At 38.8% G+C, this 13,611-nt stretch overlaps 1 protein-coding gene across 1 annotated transcript; it reads left to right on the top strand.

Moving 5' to 3' along the window:
* Positions 1-255: 255 nt before the first annotated feature.
* LOC125128728 (olfactory receptor 5V1-like) lies at positions 256-1,209 on the top strand. The gene has a single exon (XM_047782904.1). It carries the CDS (start codon positions 265-267, stop codon positions 1,207-1,209), a length of 945 nt encoding a protein of 314 aa, XP_047638860.1. The 5' UTR covers positions 256-264.
* Positions 1,210-13,611: the final 12,402 nt, after the last annotated feature.

The raw sequence follows: 13,611 nt of genomic DNA, 5'->3' as shown, positions 1-13,611 counted from the left end.
GAGATTTTGCAGAGCCAGTGAGAAACTAGCTTCTTCTAACATAGGGGTTAACAACTAGTTGTAAGTTTTGACCAAACTTCTACATACTCTCAGGTACCAGCTGCCATGCCAAAATATGCGGGAGGTCCCTGGGCCTGAGCTGACTAGATCTGCTGAGAGAGAAGTTATGGTCTCCCTGAAAACACGCCAATTTTGGCTGCTCTTTATACTTTCTCATTATGGTTTCTTTTTTCTCATTGTTTTGTAGTTGTGATGCCACTTGAAATGAACAATCAAACAGATGTCACTGAACTCATCTTCTTGGGATTTTCCAACCACCCCAGTCTACAGGGCTTGTTCTTCCTGGTCTTCTTGGTCATTTACCTGACAACTCTTCTCGGAAACGTGCTCATAATAATGGCCACCAGGATCAGTTCTGCTCTCCACACCCCAATGTATTATTTCCTCAGCAACCTGAGTTTCTTGGACATCTGCTACACGTCCACTACTATTCCAGTCACGCTGGTGAACTTCTTCCGGGAGAAGAAGACCATCTCCTACAGGGGCTGCCTCTCCCAGATTTTCTTCCTTGTGACAGGTGCTGGCACTGAATGTGTCTTATTGGCTGCTATGGCTTATGACCGCTATGTAGCCATTTGCCACCCTCTTCAATACCCAGTCCTCATGGGTGTGAAGGTCTGTGTTTGTTTGGTGACAGGGTCCTGGCTATGTGGGTTGGTGAATTCTGTGACACACACAGTGCTGGCAGCCACACTCACTCTGTGCGGGCCCAATCACATCAGCCACTTTCTCTGTGATGTCCCATTGCTTCTGAAGCTCTCCTGTTCAGACACCTCTCTCAATGAGTTTGTGCTCCATGTGGCCAGTGCCACCATTGGCCTGAGCCCCTGCTTATTAACTGCAGTGTCTTACATACTCATCATCTCTGCCATCCTTAGGATTCCCTCTGCTCAGGGCAGGAGCAAGGCCTTCTCTACCTGTGCATCCCACCTCACTGTGGTGATAGTCTTTTATGGAACAGCCAACTTCAACTATGACAGACCCAGAGAAGGCTACTCCCTGGACATGGACATCCTAGTCTCTGTGCTCTTCTGTGTTATAACCCCCATGTTAAACCCCATCATCTACAGTCTGAGAAACAAAGAGGTCAAATATGCCTTGAGAAAGCTGACTGCAGGGTATGTATTCTCTGGAAATAGTAGTGTCTAAATCAATGGTCTTCAAACTGGGGTATGCAACCACTTGGAAAAATTTCCCAAGTATTTGTAAAATACATAGTTTTAGAAATTCTATACCCAGATTCTCAATCCCTACATATATATCAGTTCCTAAAATTGATGTTCTAAAGAACTCCTATCTCTATTCTCTTGCCACAAGTATTTTTTCCCACTTTGCAATGTCAAGATGTATCAGATATTTTGTGTTGGCTCTCAGTGCAATCTATATCCTTGTATGTTTTCTCTGCCAGGGGATAAAGACCTGGAAACCTTAATTCCCAGGCTCCCTTGCCAGCAGGAGTCCATCTTATACTCTGCCCACTTAAGAATCATACATGAGAGATTAGAAGGAAAAGGAATAAAGAAGAAATTGTCTTCTTCTGGATCTGACAGCAGTAACACTAGCACTTCAGTAGCAGGAACAGACCCCTGTGGTACCATTAGCTGATGTTTGCTGTTTCCTATAACAGTTGTTCTTGAAACATAAGGTCACGCAGTATGGAATGAGTATCTCTCTATAGAAAGGGTAGAGGCTTCCACAGAGAGTAATACTACCTGCTCTCCATTCTTCTTTTTGCTCTTCAGTTTTATCACTTATTTCCTATGCTAAATTCCTGTAGGTTGAAATACCTAGAGAAGTTTTTAGGTTTCTTGGTGAACACTAACTGCTATAGCATTTTCTATCAGGAGTGGCGGTCAATCATATACTTCAAAGGTAGAAGTATAGGATTGGATATCTGATCTGAAAGAGTTTGAATGTATTAATGACATCATAGCCAATGGAAAATAGGGAATCTGATCATTAATGGTGTTGGAGTAACAAAGCAGATACTTAAAATTATCAATAGTCATTGCCTGAAATAAAACATCTATTGAAAACCAGGCTTTAAAATGCCAAATTATTGCTGCAGTTGACCTTTATGGTGAGAATGAAGACAATAAGATTGTTTACTGACTGCTTTTACTGATTACAGTGGGAAACTTATAGGAAAAAATGACAGTCTCAGGTGTTAAATTCCTCACTAAAAGCAAGGTCAAACAACCAATCTTTTACCTCTCAAAACTGATGAAGCTTAAAAATTAGAAAAAAAACTTGATTCTGTAGATTGCATAATTGTAAAGTAAATTGTAAATCCACAATTTTTCCAGGTCTCTTGTTGAGCCAGTTAGGGCATTGACTTAGGAATGAGTGGGCTTCTTATAATTACAATGGGAAAATACAATGAATCTGTAAAAAAAATCTTAGAAACTTGAATACCTAAATCTCCATTAAATTTCCTTGACAATAGAAGCAGCCACTCCTATTTGAGGAGACATGCTTCCCTTTAGTTGAAAGTCTATGATGACCTCAACTGAGGTAATTATCTTACAAGTAATGGTAATTCTCTTTAAGAGATCCATTTGCCATCCCTTATTACATCTAGACTCAATTGGGGCCCAAACCCAGAATACCTCAGGGTAACACTGCAAGGTATAACCCAGAAGATTATAATGTGCACACCAAAATTAAGTTTAAAGATTTTCCTATTTTTGGAGAGATCAAGACGGCAGAGTAGGAGGATATAGAACTCACCTCCCCCCACAAACACATCAAAAATACATTTACATGTGGAAGAATTCTCACTGAAAACTAACTGAAGACTGGCAGAACAACTCCTGTACAAATAAGGATATAAGAAATGGAATTGGGTAGGAAGGAAAGAGAAGTTATCAGGTAGGTACATATGTCCTGGGAAGGGATTGAGAGGAAAGGGATTAGACAGGTGGGGATCCTCCCTGGGGAGTGAATAGTTTGAGCCAAGTATTGGGAACCCTGGTCCTAGGGTTTGACACAGGGAAGATGAGTACCCTTGGCTAGTTGGAGGGCTGATGATATGAACAGGAGGGCTGTATGAACCCTGAACTCTGCTTATGAGGAGCATGCACATCCTTTCTTGCTCCTGAAGTAGGGCAGAAAGGGCAGATTGAAAATTGCATAGGTGACTTTCTTGTTTCTCATGATGGCCCTGCTGCACACCTCAGCCTGGGATGAGCAACTATTTCAGCCCTGCTTAGGAGTTTGGCTGTGAGAAACATGGTCAAGTCCAAAACAGTGGCTGAGTGAGGAACGGACAGAAATACTGGCTCTTACACAGGCAGTGCATGAGAAAAAGCTCTGATCTCCATCTGTAGCTGGACCACCACAGCCCATGCTATGACCCACATAAGGAGCCCGTGTATGGCACACTTCCCCTTTGGCTTGGACCCAAACATCAGGGTTTCTGCTCTAGCAACTGGGGACCCACCTATGCCACTGAACAGAAAGCAGTGATGACCACTGAATGAAGAGACAGCCCTTGCTCACAGCTGGCTCCAGCCCTAGCCCCTCTATCTCTAGCCCTAGCTCCTCCCCAGGTGATAGCTGCCAGAGCACCTGAAGAAAGATGTGATTTCTCTTTACATCAGATCCAACACTCCTACCAAAGCCACTGGGTACATGAAGACTGTGCAGGGATGCTCCCACATAAGGACATCCCTTTAAGACCACAATAAGTAAATGTTATAATTAATTTCATAGAGAGAGAAAAAGTTAGGCAAAATGAGAAGACATCCTGAAAAGGATGGAATACTCCCAAATTCATTCTGCAAGGCCACCATTACTCCTTTAACAAAATCAGGCAAAGGCACTACAATAAAGAAAATTACAGGTTATATACATTATATACATTATATCCTTGATGAATATAGAGGCAAAAATCCTCAACAAAAAATAGGCAAATTGAATCCAACAATACATAAAAATGAATTATAAACCATACTCAAATTGGATTTATTCCAAGAACACAAAGATGGTTCGATCTTCCTCCAAATCAATCAGTGTGATATACCACATTATAAAAAGAAGGATAAAAATCACATGATCATCTCAATAGATGCAAAAGAATAATTTGGCAAAATTTAACATCCAACCATTATAAAAATTTTCATAGGAGTTCCCGTTGTGGTGCAGTGGAAACAAATCTGACTAGGAAACATGAGGTTGCGGGTTCAATCCTTGGCCTTGCTCAGGGGGTTAAGGATCCGGCATTGCCATGAGCTGTGGTATAGGTCACAGATGTGGCTTGGATCTGGCACTGCTGTGGCTCTGGTGTAGGCCAGCAGCTACAGCTCTGATTAGACCCCTAGCCTGGGAACCTCCATATACCAGGGGTGCAGCCCTAAAAAGCAAGCAAAAAAAAATTTTTTTTTCATCAAATGTGTATAGAGGGAACATATCTCAACATAATAAAGACCATTTATAACAAACCCACAGCTAATATCATACTCAGTGGCAAAAAGCTGTAATAATTTTATCTAAATTCAGGAGCAAGACACAGATGCCCACTCTCACTGCTTCTGTTAACATAGTGTTGGATGTTATAGCCATAGCAATCAGACAAGAAAAAGAAATAAAAGGCATTTAAATTGGAAGGGAAGAGGTAAAACTGTCACTGTTTGCAAATGACATGAAAATTTTATAGAAAACCAAAAGGTTACTAGAATTACTAAATGAATTCAGTAAAGTTGTAGGATACAAGGTTAATACAGAGAAATATGTTGCTTTGCTATACACTAATAATGAACAATTAAAAAAATTTTTAAAACCCCTTTACAAAGCACATCAAAAGAATAAAATACATAGGAGTGAACTTAACCAAGGAGGTAGAAAACCTACACCCTGAAAAAACTATAAAACATTGATGAAGGAAATTGAAGAAGATATAATAAAATATAATGATATCCCATGCTGTTGGACTGGAATTAATATTGTTAAAATGACCATACCACCCAAAGCAATCTACAGATTTAATGCAATGCCTATAAAAATACACATGAAATTTTTCACAGAACTGGAGCTAATAACCCTAAAATTCATATGGAACCACAACAGACCCCAAATTGTCAAAGAAATCTTGAGAAAAAAAACAAAGCTGGAGTTATAACAACCCCCAGACTTCAGACTACCCTACAAAGCTACTATATCCAAACTAGTATCCATGAGGATGCAGATTTTTTCTTTTCTTTTCTCTCTTAGAGCCACACCTATGGCACATGGAAGTTCCCAGGCTAGCGGTTGAATTGGAACTGCAGCTGCTGGCCTATGCAACAGCCATAGCAATGCCAGATCTGAGCTGCTTCTGTGACCTACACTGCAGCTCGTGGCAATGCCAGATCCTTAACCCATGACTAGTATCCATGAGGATGCAGGTTTGATCCTTGGCATCACTCAGTGGATTAAGGATCTGACGTTGTCATGAGCTATGGTGTAGGTCACAGACATGGCTCAGGTTGTCATGAGCTGTGGCGTAGGTCGCAGGCGTGTTGCTGTGGCTGTGGCATAGGCTGGCATCTACGGCTCCAATTCAACCCCTAGGCTAGGAACTTCCATATGCTGCAGGTATGGCCTTAAAAAGGGGCAAAAAAAAGTATCTAAATAATAAAACAAATTAATGTATATAGCAGAAAAGAAACAAACTCACTGATATAGAAAATAAACTAGTGATTACCAGTGGGGAAAGGTAAATGAGAAGGGGGAAAATCGGGTTATGAGATTAAGGGGTACACCCTCCTATATACAAAATAGATAAGCAACAAGCATATATTATATAGCACAGGGTATTATAGCCATTATCTTGTCATAACTTTTTATGGAGTATAACCTGAATCACTATGCTGTATACCTGAAACTACTGTAACATTATAAATCAACTGTAATTCAATAAGAAATTAAAAAAGGAAAAGCAGGTAGGAAGCTATAAAAAAAATAAAGCTACGAGTTCATCTATTAATTAGCATATTAGAATGGATGATCATGTACACCTGAAAATAAAAGTGCTATTTTGCATTATCTTTGATAAAACACTATATCTATGAAATTCTTGAGGGAAGGAGTTATGTCTTCTCATTCTAGTATTCCAATGACTAAAATGGGCCTAACAGCTTTCAGAGCATGCTGTGGAATAAATGAATATTCCTAAAAGAGAAGTCATCTACTCCTAGCCTTGGAAGTCCTTTTTAGTGTGGATGTCTAAGGGTTGTTAGATGTACACAGTTCTCCAGAGAAAGGCAGCACTCTGCAGATGACTAAAGTTAGAGACTATAGCCTTCAGGGTGAACTGACTTTGGTATACTGAAGAGTATTCATTGTCAGTACCCAATAGAGACACATGGTGGTTAAGATAAAGAAGCAATGCAGCAAGTGAGAAAGTTTGCAAAAAGTGGGAAAAGAGTCCCTAAATGTTAACAATGCAGGTGGCCTGATCAAGATTGTATTAATGGACTTCAGTAAGCAACCACTCATAAACAGTCTGATTTGAAAGCTAAATTAAGGAGAGTGGCCTATTTTAATAGTCTCTTTTCCTTAAAGCATAAAAAGAGAATTTCAGTGGTCCTGAGATGCAAAGCTAGATCTGTTCACTGGGTGCTTAGGAAGCCCATATCTCAAGAAAATTCCCAAGTTACATGTACATGCAAGAGTTTACCAAAGGATTCCTGGACCTGGGAATGACAGATCAGAGGATGGTTTGAAACCATTGTTAGGAACATCTGCTACTAGGAATTCATTGATTGCTCCTCAGGAGTAATTGATCTGAACCACTCAGAAGAAATATGAAATTCAGAAACTCTTCACAATGCCATATTTACACTGCATAAACATCTAAGGGTGAGAGTAAAAACTCATGGTTGATAGAAACTGTTTAAGAGTCATCTCAAAAGATGGGGCAGTCCAGCCTCTGTTGAGAATTTCCAGTGATGAGAAATTCATTACTCCCTAAAAGTTATAAAATTTTTGCTTAGATTAAATTACTAAAACATGGAATTGAAAAGCAGAAAACATATACAACAGCAATGATTAAAAAAAAACAAATTATACAATGAGATCCTGCATATACAATGGGATCCCTGTGTAGCACTGGGAACTATATCTAGTTACTTGAGATGGAGCATAATAATGTGAGAAAAAAGAATGTATACATGTATGTGTGACTGAGTCATCTTGCTGTACAGTAGAAAATTGACAGAACACTGTAAACCAGCTATGATGGAAAAAAATCATTATAAAAATTATACAACTAAACCTCATGCCAAAATATGCTTGCTTTAATTAACCATGAGGATGAGGAGATGATTGCAACTCAATAAGAATTTGTCAACCTCTGGAAATAGTGCTAATCACATAAGAGATTTACAAGCCGACAAAATAAGTTGTAACTATGAACCTGAAACTACTGACCCTAACATGGAGAAAGTTTAATCTCTTCTGCTTATGTAATGGATATTTCATATTTTGACAAAACAAATTATTTATTTTGTAATTAAGGACTCAGGCTTATTGGGTTTTCACCATTTAAATTTGGCTTTAAGAATTAATTTTAACTTCAGTATCAAGTTTCTATTGAATTATAAACAATTTAAGATCCTTGAGGCTCTGAGATTTGGAGGGTTTTTTCTTTTCTTTTCTCTTTTAGAGCCACACCCATGGCATATGGAAGTTCCCAGGCTAGGGGTTGAATTGGAACTGCAGCTGCTGACCTATGCAACAGCCACAGCAATGCCAGATCTGAGCTGCTTCTGTGACCTACACTGCAGCTCATGGCAATGCCAGATCCTTAACCCACTGAGGGGAGCCAGGGATCAAACCCACAGCCTCATGGATACTAATGCTGTGGGAATTGTTACCATTGAGCCACAATGGGAACTCTGAAATTTGGGTTTTGTAATGAAAGCTATGTATGCCATTAATCATATATCTTGAATTCTTAGAATAAAAAATGTGCCTTATGTCATCTATATGCTTTGAATATTTCAAAGTACTTTAAAATACATCATTTTATAAACAGATAATATAGGGTAATAATAATAATTGGATACATAATCCCTCTACATCTTGAATTCCTCATCTATAAAATGAGGATAATAATAGTACTATTCCGTATTTTGTAAGAACTAAATAGCTAATACATGTAAAGTAATTAGAACAAATTCTGGCACTAGTAAGTACTCAAAAAGTGTTAAGTAGTATTGACACTATATAACTCCGTGTTTGCAACACAATTTAGAATATCATGGTTGAATTCAGGCATGTGAAAAATATTATGTATTTTCAATTAATAGTGTAGGTTTTATTTGATTGTGGTTTTTTGGTTTATAGTGAACTCAATCCAGAGGTCATGATGGAGGATACATAGCATTGTATTGACAGCATGGACCCTGATAAGATAGGTTTATATTACAACCCCGACACTTACTAGCTGAGTGAACTCAGCACTTTGTTTAATCTCTCTATGTCTCATTTTTCTCATCTGTAAAATAAGGGTCATAATATTTTCTAACTCCTACAGTTGTTGTGGAAAATAGCTGAATCAATATATGTAGAACATTTAGAACAGTGAACTGCGTACAAGAGTTTACTACTCAAATTGCTAGGTCTACTATTATTTTTCAGGACCTACTTTCAAGTAAATATAAATAATGTTTTAAGGCATTTAAAATAAGCAGTGTGATCAATACCAAAAGACAACAAAGTTTGGTCCCTGAAAATGTTTCCTTTTTGATAGTTTGGTTATTCAAGAACTAGGCAAGTGTCTCAGAGAAACTCTGTAAAGAGTGTCCTTGGGGAGTTCCCGTCGTGGCGCAGTGGTTAACGAATCTGACTAGGAAACATGAGGTTGCGGGTTTGGTCCCTGCCCTTGCTCAGTGGGTCAAGGATCCGGCATTGCTGTGAGCTGTGGTGTAGGTTGCAGACGCGGCTCGGATCCCACGTTGCTGTGGCTCTGGTATAGGCCGGTGGCTACAGCTCCAATTCAACCCCTAGCCTGGGAACCTCCATATGCCATGGGAGTGGCCCAAGAAATAGCAAAAAAAAAAAAAAAGACTTTCCTTGGATAACAGACTTTCTTTTCCATATCATGAGATATAGTATATTATATATGATATGATATGAGTATGATATGATATATTATAATGATATGATATGATATATGATATGATATGAATATTATATGAGTATGATATAGTATAATATAATGATATGAGTATATTATATATGATATGATATGAGTATGAGTATGATATGATATATATGATGAGTATTATATATATGTGAGTATGATATAGCATAATATATGATATGATATATATAGTATGATATATATGATATATGATATGAGATATAGTATGAGGATTTTCCATATCATGAGATATAGTAATATACCAGCTACAAAGGTAGAAGGAACTTGAGGTTGATCTGCAGAGATGGTAAAGATCACAAAAAGAAGTAAGCTTATTATAGAGGAATTTATTTCAAGTACACACAGATTCCTAGCCCATTTCAGGTATGGAATTTATTGAAAAATTAATGCCTGTCTGTGGCTTGGGGAGGGTAGGCTTGAGCAAGGACATTGCTGACAGAGACTACAGGGAATATTCATTGGTGTGAGCCCTCCTAGAAGTCACAACTTTGGCACCAAGACCTGGCCCCATTCAACAGCCTCCAGGCTTCAGTGCTGGGATGCCTCAGGCCATACAACAAAGAGAGTTGGGAATACAGACCCATACATCAGCAGACAGGCTGCCTAAAGTTACTATGAGCCCATAGCTGGCTCTAAACACACCCCTTGACACAGCAGTGCACAACAGAGAGATAAGACTTAGCTCCATTCACCAGTGGGCAGGCACCAGTCCCTCCCACCAGGGTGCCTGCACAAGCCCCTGGACCAAACTCATCCACCAGGGAGCAGACACCAGAAGCAAGAGGGACTACAATACTGCAGCCTGTGGAACAGAGGCTGTAAACACAGAAAGAAAAAATGAGACACCAGGATATGTTCCAGATCAAGATAAAACCCCAGAAGAACAACTAAGTAAAGTGAAGACAGGCAATCTGCCTGAAAAGAACTCAGAGTAATGATAGTAAAGATAATCTAAGACCTCAGAAAAAGAATGGAGACAGCAATAAGATACAAGAGCTAAAAGATTTAAAGAACAAAAAAAGATGAATACAATAACTGAAATGAAAAATAAACTAGAAGGAATAAATAACAGACTATATGAGGCAGAAGAGTGTATACATGAGCTGGAAGACAGATTGGTTAAACCACTACCATGGAACAGAATAAAGAATAAGGAATGAAAACAAATTAGGACAGTCTCATTATAGAAGTCCCAGAAGGAGAAGAGAGAGTGAGAAAGGGCCTGAAAAAATATTTGAAGAGGTAACAGCTAAAAACTTTCATAATGTGGGTAAGGAAATATGCACACAAGTCCAGAAAGCACAGAGAGTCCCATACAGGATAAACCCAAGGAGGAACACACTGAAAAACATTTTAATAAAATTGAAAAAAATGAAAGACAGAAAATATTAAAACAATAAGGGGAAAGCAACAAATGACATACAAGGAAATTCCCATAAAGTTATCAGCTATTTGTTCAGCAGAAAATTTACAGGCCAGTGGCATGTTATATTTATAGTGATGGAAGGGAAAAACCTACAAGAATACTCTACCCAGCAAGGCTCTTGTTCTGATTTGAGGAGACATCAAAAGCTTATATGTGGAATCTAAAATATGGCACAAATGAATCTATCTACAAAACAGAAACAGACTTGTGGTTGCCAAGGGAGAAGCAGGAGATAGTGGGATGGATGGGGAGTTAGAGGTTGGTAGATCCAAAGTATTACATTTAAAATGGATAAGCAATGAGGTCCCACAGCATAGGGAATATATCCAATCTCTTGGGATAGAACATGATAGAAGATACTATGAGAAAAAGAATGTGTGTGTGTGTGTGTGTGTGTGTGTGCATGCGCACATGCATGTGTGTGTGATGGGGACACTATACTGCACAGAATGACACTGGAAATCAACTATAATTTAAAAGGCTTAAAAATAAATAAATAAAATAAAAATTTTCAAAAGAAGGTCTACAACAAGCAAAACCTAAGAAAATTCAGCACCACCAAACAAGTTTAGAAAAACTGCTAAAGGAACTTCTCTGGGTGGAAAAGAAAAGGTCACAACTAGAAACAAGAAAATTACAAATGGGAAAGGTTATTGGTAAAGGCAAACATACAGAAAGATGGGAAATCATCCACACACAAACTGCAATTGTGAGAAGAGGAGAGTAAGAAGTCAGGATATTGGAAAGAATTTTAACTTAAGAGACTAGCAACAATTGGAGTTCCTGTCATGGCTCAGTGGTTAATGAATCCAACCAGGAACCATGAGGTTGTGGGTTCGATCCCTGGCCTTGCTCAGTGGGTTAAGGATCTGGTGTTGCTGTGAGCTGTGGTGTAGGTTGCAGATGCAGCTCAGATCCTGCATTGCTGTGGCTCTGGCATAGGCTGGCGGCTACAGCTCCGATTAGACCCCTAGCCTGGGAACCTCCATATGTCACAGGATTGGCCCTAGAAAAGGCAAAAAAAGACAAAAAAAGAGACTAGCAACTTAAAACAGTCATATATCTTATACACTAATATAACAAAACTTCATGAGGACAGCAAACCAAAAATTTGCAATATATACACACACCATTATGCCCACTTTCTGAAGGGTTTTTATCAGAAATGGGTGTTGGATTTTGTCAAAGGCTTTTTCAGTGTCTATTGAGAGGATCATATGGTTTTTATTCAGTTTGTTAATGTGGTGTATCACACTGATGGATTTGTGGATATTGAAGAACCCTTGCATCCCTGGGATAAATTCCACTTGATCATGATGTACAATCCTTTTAATGTATTGTTGGATGCGGTTTGCTAGTATTTTGTTGAGGATTTTTGCATCGATGTTCATCAGTGATATTGGCCTGTAGTTTTCTTTTTTTGTGGAGTCTTTGTCTGGTTTTGGTACCAAGGCGATGGTGGCCTCATAGAATGAGTTTGGGAGTATCCCTTCTTCTGCAATTTTTTGTAGTTTCATAAGGATAGGTGTTAGCTCTTCTCTAAATGTTTGATAGAGTTTGATGTGAAGCCATCTGGTCCTGGACTTTTGTTTAGAATGGGAGAAAATCTTTGCAAGTGATTCGACTGACAAGGGATTAATCTCCAAAATTTATAAACAACTTTTGCAGCTCCATACTAAAAAAACAAACAACCCCATCAAAAATGGGCAGAAGATCTAAACAGACAGTTCTCCAAAGAAGACATACAGATGGCAAAAAAACACATGAAAAGATGTTCAACATCACTCATTATTAGAGAGATGCAAATCAAAACCACGATGAGGTGCCACCTTACACCAGCCAGAAGGGCCATCATCCAAAAGTCTACAAACAATAAGTGCTGGAGAGGGTGTGGAGAAAAAGGAACCCTATTACACTGTTGGTGGGATTGTAAATTGGTGCAACCACTGTGGAAAGCAGTATGGAGATTCCTCAGAAAACTAAACATAGAACTACCATTTGATCCAGCCACCCCACTCCTGGGCATCTATCCAGAGAAAATCACGACTCACAAAGACACATGTACTCCGATGTTCATTGCAGCACTATTTGCAATAGCCAAGACATGGAAACAACTTAAATGTCCATCGACAGAGGAGTGGATCAAGAAGATGTGGTACGTATACACAATGGAATATTATTCAGCCATCAAAAAGAATGAAATACCAGCATTTTTAGCAACATGGATGGACCTAGAAACTATCATTCTAAGTGAAGTCAGCCATACAATGAGACACCAACATCCAATGCTTTCACTGACATGTGGAATCTGAAAAAAGGACAGACTGAACTTCTTTGCAGAACAGATGCTGACTCACAGACATTGAAAAACTAATGGTCTCCAGAGGAGACAGTTTGGGGGGGTGGGTGGATGTGCTTGGGCTGTGGGATGGAAATCCTGTGAAATCAGATTGTTATGATCATTATACAACTACAGATGTGATAAATTCATTTGAGTAATTAAAAAAAAAATGAAAAAAAAATATATACACACACCAGAAAGAAAGAAAAAGAAATCCAAACACAACACTAAAGATAACCATCAAATCACAAGAGAAGAAAATAGAAAGAGAGGGAAAAAAACTATAAAAACAAATTCAAAACAATTAAGAAAAGTCTTCTGGTCATGCCATTTTCGCATTTTGGCTTTCTTCATCAAGAAGACAGACATTGGAGATGGGATTAAGATGGTGGAATAGAAGGACTGGAGCTCAACTTCTCTCCTAAAAACAACAAAATTCACAACTAAAGGCTGAGCAATCGTCAACCAAATGTACCGGAAACCTTAAAAAAGATATCCTACTCCAGAAGACAAAGAGGAGGACACATTGAGAGGTAGGAGGGGTGATTTCACGATATAAAAACCCCATACCTCCCAGATGGGAAGCCCCACAGACTGGAAACTAACTGGTTCACAGAGACTCACCTACAGGAGTGA

This window comes from Phacochoerus africanus, chromosome 6 (genome assembly GCF_016906955.1).
Source record: "Phacochoerus africanus isolate WHEZ1 chromosome 6, ROS_Pafr_v1, whole genome shotgun sequence".
Classification (NCBI taxonomy): Eukaryota; Metazoa; Chordata; class Mammalia; order Artiodactyla; family Suidae; genus Phacochoerus; species Phacochoerus africanus.
Note: the sequence above shows the minus strand (reverse complement) of the source record. Positions and strands in the feature narration are given on the sequence as shown.